This window comes from Artemia sp. Qi Xiang Cuo, unplaced genomic scaffold, assembly GCF_049724085.1.
Source record: "Artemia sp. Qi Xiang Cuo unplaced genomic scaffold, ASM4972408v1 HiC_scaffold_32, whole genome shotgun sequence".
NCBI lineage: Eukaryota > Metazoa > Arthropoda > Branchiopoda > Anostraca > Artemiidae > Artemia > Artemia sp. Qi Xiang Cuo.
In genome coordinates, this window is record NW_028297441.1 from 2311627 (window position 1) to 2318713 (window position 7087).

Genomic DNA, 7087 nt, shown 5'->3' on the forward strand with positions numbered 1-7087 from the left:
ACCTGAAACTCCTAATCCTTCATTTCTTTCTTTTTTTCAATATCACTTCAAAATATTACCTTACCAAAAAGCCATCGGCTTCAAAATAAAAAAAAAAACTTTCGATTCATTATATCGTAATCCACTTTTCATGTCTACATGCAAAACAGGGGGTGTATATTCTCCGTCTTTTTTAGCTATTGTACAGATTGGGTTCTAGATAGAGAACTTTCGAATTTTAATGGTGTCATTATGGGATAGGACATTAACATGTCTGACCTGGACTACGCGGATGACATCTTTGCTCTTGCTGCTGATCCAGCAGCTGCCCAAGCAATGCCTAATGAAAAAGTATGTTTCTCTTAGCTATCCGGTATGAAGATCAACATGGTCAAAACTAAAGTCATGGACCTACATATACAGTCGGAATTTTTCTAAGTTTTACTAGACTAACTTTTATTTCTCCCGAGTACGTATAATAACCAATCCAACTATAGAATCCATTAGCGGATACCCGCCAAAGTGGAAATCGTTGCTAAAATCACGTTTCTATTTACTATTTTTTCTTTCTCTCTAAACACTGACAAATAAAAATCTGTGTCCAGCTCGATTCGAAATATCAAGAGCCTTATTTCGTCTTGGAAGCCTTGTTTGATGTCTCGCAACTAAAATAGAAAATACTGTATATAAATTTAAAGAATATACAAAGAAATTTACGAAAAAAGTGAAAAAAATGTAAAAAGAATCAATTGAACTATTTTTTTTTGCTTTTTTTTGTCAGTGTTCAAGTTTTCGATTAGTTCCAAAAACAAACAAAATTATTCCCCAAGACGAACGAATCAATTAATGAATTTAAAACAAATAAACTATTCAGTAGATTATAAGGGCAGCAAATTCACAAGCTTCCCTCAGGGTTAATTTGGCAGTACTGTACTATCGTTTGCCAAGGTCCGGTCACCAAGTTATATTTTTTATGAAGAAGCTAGAAGACTCATATCCAGTATACACAGCGATCTTGTAGCAAGAAGATTTTAATCAGACAAACATAATAACAATTTAATAAGGTGATGCTATAAAACATATAACAAATAACATATATTTAACATATAACATAACATAACAATAACAATAAAATAACAATAACATATAGTTAACAATTAACTATAAAACAAATAACAATAATCAATGGCCAGTAACTTATTTGGAAAAAAACACAAAAGTTAAAATACAAAATCATAGATATAATTTTAAGATATATTCTTGCAATGAATAATCTAAAAAAGGTACTCTTGCAATCACACAAAGTAATCTACATTTCAAACGCAATTAGGAATAAAAAAAAGCAGTGACACAATCAGAGAACGGGTGATCAGACCAGAAGAAGGGATGGTTGAGGGGTGAGAGAGGTTCAAAACCAGTGAAATATTCGGTTTTTTTTTTAGTTGGGTGCCTTCGAGTGTAAAGTTGGAATAGCCCCAATTAAACTAGTGTCTCAGTTATGGACTTTAAAAACACATACTCATATATAATACAGATGTCCAATTTTGGTTATTTTTTCTCTAGCAAAAACCTCCCATGTTCTTCAGTACTAACAGATATTTGGATGGAATCTTTTAAATTCAACTACAAAACGCTTTGAAGTTGAATACTTTAAATTATTTACACAATTTAGTGCATTTCAAATATTTTTACAGAGGTACAGCCTTGAATATACTAGCAGCTACATCAACTAAGAGTACTAAGGTGTCTTCAAGTTATTTAGTATAACATACTCTTATAAATATTTACAAAAGCAGGTATATTAATCTTTATGCTTGAGAATTGTCTCATTTTTGTTGCTTTTTTGCTGCTAGATTTCTGCAATTTACTTCATCTGCAATTTACAAACATACCTTCCTGTGTTTATTTGATATAAATGTTGCTATTCAGAAAAAAAGTCAAGATTTACCTAGCATTTACCTTTGTAAGTAATCATTGCTACTTTTGAATGATGATAACAAAATCGTTAAGGAAACTCAACACAAAGATCCAATGCAAAGTGCACGAACTATTCAATACTCTTTCTGCAGTGTTATTACTCTTTTCATCCTTTTTCTTTAACCTTTTCATTCGCTTCATCTTTATTTTGTGATGCTAAAGATGTGTACATCAACCCGAGCGTTGCCTTGTCTTCCTGGGTAAATTGTTGGATGCTTTGAAATACTGATAATAATTCTTAGAACACTGCAGATTTTTCAGTTTTTCTTCAATTCCATACTCAAAAAATAATTTTATTACAAACTAAACATTTGGATATTTTTATAATTATGCAAATATTTCTCTTTCTAATCGATAAGTTTTCATGCACAAGAATTGCTACGGAGATGAGATCAAGTTTACCCTATAAATCTGAAGTTTACCCTATGGATTGTTTATATTTATTTATATTATATTATTATTATATATTATTGTATATTATAATATTATAGATTGTTTATATTATATTATTTATATTATACGTAGAAAGAATAAACGATCAGCCGTCGGAATTCGTGATTCTTAAACCTGGTAAATCATTAGAAGCAGTTGGAAATTGATTATATACCACCATGTATATAATAACATCACTCCTATATACCTAGTGTCTTTTAGCAATACCAGTCTTCGGTTTACAATGATAGCATTAATTGAGTTAGCCATCTATGAAAATCCCTATTCTGTAACAAGTTTTTATTATAAACCACAAACTAGCGGGGTTTCCCCAAGAATGGGTTGTGAGATGACAGCTAAGATTCGACTTAAATTGAAAATTCCCTCTTATGCCCTTTTTTGTGCCTATGAAACTGGCTGGACTGAGAAAAACATTTTTTGCATATATCACATTTAAACGGTTTCACACCTGAATGCAGTCTTTTGTGTGTTTTTAAAGAGTACCATCGAGAAAAACTCTTCTGACATACATCACATTTAAACGGTTTTTCACCTGTATGCAATAGTCGATGTCTATTCAAATGAATTAGCTGAGAAAAGCTCTTCCGGCATAGATCAAAATCAAATGGTTTTTTTCCTGTTTGAATTCTTTGATGCCTTTCCAATTCTGAAAGGAAGTGAAATCTTTTATTGCATATATTACACCCATAGTCTTTGCTGCACTTTTTCCTAAGCAAGTCAATAAAAGAATTTGAAGCTTCCACAAGCGCATTGGTATTACTTGATGATGTATCTGCAACTCCTACAATAAAATAAAGGGAATAGAAAAAACCTAAAACGCTATATTAAGATATCCTGAAGTAATGATGCTCGCAAAAAAAATCAAACTCACTAAGCATTATTGAAGTGAAAATCTCTAATGTTTTGCTGGTAGTATCTGCTGGAAGTATCTGCAACTCCTACAATAAAATAAAATGAAGGGGTTGATAAAAAACCTAAAAGGGTATGGGAAAAACAGATTAAGAAAAATAACAATAGCAAAACGAGAGGCTAGAACAGATTCAAGTTTATTGCTATAAGCATTAGAAAAATAAAACTCTTTAATTTTTTTTACACATTTTGCAATTCAAATAGTAAAAATATCCCTCTGTCGAGAAAAAAAAAGAAAAATTTGTACTTGCAATTAATTACACTTTAGGTAAAAGGTGGGTCTAATGGTCTAAGAGTTTGTCTTTCTTTGCTGATATTTTGAGCAAAACAACAAGAACAAATAAAAGATGTGGTCTGAAAAATATTCCCTCCTTTTTTACATAATTGTATTTACAAAGAGCTAGTACTAATTCTGAGTTCCTTTATTACTTAACTTTGAATTGTTTTGACACCGTAATTAATTTTCAGAATAGTTATTTCATTAAAGCAGAAGTTTCATGTAAGGTGTACACAAACTCCCTGGGATCCAAAAAGAATTGATGAAAGTAATTTGTTTTTGAGAATAATAACAAAATCAAAATGCATGTCATTGTTCACCGATCAACAGCACCGATGTGCACCGATATGCACCTCATGCACCGATATTCTAATTTTACGCTTTTTTCACATCTTGTTTTGGCTTTCACCCGTGAAAAAGACAGTTTCAGATAGCAAGACTGTAGAAAGCAATTGGAACTTGATTATATTATATATAAAAATACGTGATCAGCCAATCAATACTGGGCACAAAAAAAGGCGATCAAAAGTCAGAAACACGTGATTTTTAAGGCTTGTAATTTATTGGAAGCACTTGGAACTTGATTATAACATGTATAGAAAAAATAACCAATCAGCAGTCGGGACACGGGATTTTCAAAGCTCATAAATACTTGGATACAACTGGAACTTAATAATATTATTTACAGAAATACTAACGGATATTGTGCTTGGAATATATTTTACTTCGATTCTGCTCATTTTTGGTTTAATGTAGATCTTTACTTTTCTTCTAAAAACCAGTTTTGAGGAAAAAGATTTTAAAATTAATTTCTGTTCGTTTTTATTGACATGACATAGTCTTTTTATGAAAAAAAATTATCTTTTTGTTTTTTTGTTGTTTTTTTTCTCTACAAGAATCCATAGTTTGGTTGCTATTTGTATGTTGGAGAAACTTGTCAACAATTTTTAATCTTGACACAAATAGTATTGTTTAATTTAATCCATACTAAAACGGCTTAGAAAAAATAACATAAATAAATTTCGTAATGATGAAAATAAAAACAAATAATACATTTTTCAGGCAAACATTTGTCACCTGTTTCATTCCATTAATGAGCATATTCATCAACATTACATAAGGCTTGTCTAAAGTTTCTATTTTTCATTTAAGCTCTCAAGAATTTCATGCATGACTTTCTTCATGAAGATGTAAGTTCAATAAACCTCATTTTGCTAAAATTGGAAAAAAACACGACTCTTAACTCAACAAAATTATTTTATATTTTTGTTTGAGTTTAGTAAAATTAATCCTTTATAATATAAAATAGATTATATAAGAAAATATATATTAAAAGTATGTTATAAAATATAGTAAAATCTTTGGTAGGCAGTAGATACTAGTTTGTGTTTTTTTCCAAATCATAATTTATCATCGTGAAATCGAATGATAATAAACGAATTCAAGTCTTGATTTGTAGAAAGTTTAAATGCCAGTTTTCAGATTTATTTTCTAGCTATTAGAAAACAAACTTTGCCAAAATTCTTTCAAGTGAAGATTTGAAACGTTCTTCCTAGACAAAAAAAAGGTTTAGCATTTACAGCAATGAGATAAGAAAAGAAAAAAACTCCCTCTTCAGATTAATCTAAATTCATAATATCGTCCCCTTATCCGTCACAGTTTTTTTTTCACATAACCTATAATCCAACACACTTGATTCTACAGGAAAAAAAAATATTTAAATATACCATGACAGTCACAAGCTGTTCCGTATGATTCCTGGGTGTCAGGTTGAAGTTTAAGAGGTCCTGAAAACTCAGGAAAATTACCCAAAGGAACATCTTCACGTTTAGGAAACAAAAGAAGGTTTGGAACGCCAAAGACCTCCTCATTGTGACTTGGTAAAACATCTTCAACGTCTAAAATAAAATATAAATAAAATTGACATAAAAAAAAAAAAAAACACTAAAGCTTATTAAACAAGTTCAACAATTTTTTATTTTATATTATACATTAATCAAGAGAATTGATAATAATTAGCAGCAAAATAGAACTGAGTTTTCAGGTTCTGTGCATTTTTAGTATTTGTTTTTTTTTTCTCTAGACCGCTTCCTATGGAAGAAATTGTGGTTGATACTTCTGATGTGACTCATTCAAACAGAAAATGAAATTTCGAGTGTCCTTTTTAAGACTCAAAAGCGATAGGTCAACCAGCCGCCCCTCCCACGGCCCCTTTAGCTACTTTCCCTTAAAAGGCATAAAAATATTCGATGTAACCATTTTGCTGAAAATGATAGAGCGTTCCAATCACTATGCCTCTTAGTGTGAGATACCCCACCAGAACCTTCGGGCCAAGGGCTATAAGTTATACAAGTTGTCCAATGTTTAACAGTGATTTTTTTTTTCAAAAGGGAGGCGTGTTTTATCCTCGGTCTTAAAAAAGGCTATGGGTATGTAAGTCACGGTTGTGAGAAATAAAAGAAAAGAATAAAGAAACAGTATGTGCATGCAGACTGACAAAAGGGCGTATCAGCAATATTTCAGCAACAGTATATGGTATTAAATTGAAACTTTCAGGGATACAACTACTAATATTGCTACTAATATTGAAAAAGAGTTTAGGTTCATCCAGATCGTAAAAAGGACATCCGTGTAATATCCAATGTAAAGCTAAAGGTATTACATAGGAATACAGCAATGTCCTCTCATCCATCGTTTACGGAATTAAGGTGAAACTTTCAGGGCTTTAACAAATATTACAGCTTCTACAACTGAGCTAAAGTACAAAAAGTTGATTTAGGTTCTCAGAATGGCTTAGACGCAATATCTCAGGAACAGAATAGAGTATTAAGTTGAAATTTTCAGGAAAAAAACTGAGAGATATGAGAAACTAAATTAAAAGATGGTTTGTGAAGTAAGATTACCAAAAAAGCATATATGCAACATCCCATGGAAAGCTGGGGGTATTACGTTGGAACTTTCATAACATGTTTTTAATGATGCTGAAGTAAATCAAAAGGCACTATGTCAATATTTCAGCAACAGCATATGATATTAAACTGAAACTTTCAGGGATGGAACTACTAATATTGGTATGCTACTGTTGAAAATGAGTTTAGGTTCATCCAGATCGTAAAAAGGGCATCAGCGTAATATCCAAGGTAAAGCTAAAGGTATTACGTAGGAATGCAGCAAAGTCTTTTCATCAATGGTTTACGGTATTAAGATAAAACTTTCAATGCTTTAACAAATATTACTGTTTCAGCAACTGAGCTAAATCAAAAGAAGTTGGTTTAGGTTCTCAGAATGGCATAGACACAATATCTCACGAACAGAATAGTGAATTAAGTTGAAATTATCAGGAAAAAAACTGAGGGATATGTGAAACTAAATCAAAAGATGGTTTGTGAAGTAAGATTGCCGAAAAGGCATATATGCAACATTCCATAAAAAGCTGGGGGCATTACGTTGGAACTTTCATATCATGTTAGATACTGTCTTTTCAAGTTCGTC

General features: G+C 31.2%; 1 protein-coding gene across 1 annotated transcript; it reads right to left on the minus strand.

The window, feature by feature from the left end:
- Positions 1-509: 509 nt before the first annotated feature.
- On the minus strand, positions 510-5876 carry LOC148938913 (uncharacterized). Its single transcript, XM_089107463.1, has 3 exons — positions 5323-5876; positions 3281-3347; positions 510-644 (listed from the first exon to the last, which is right to left on the minus strand). Exons 1-3 carry the CDS (start codon positions 5482-5484, stop codon positions 553-555), a joined length of 321 nt encoding a protein of 106 aa, XP_088963589.1. The 5' UTR covers positions 5485-5876; the 3' UTR covers positions 510-552.
- Positions 5877-7087: the final 1211 nt, after the last annotated feature.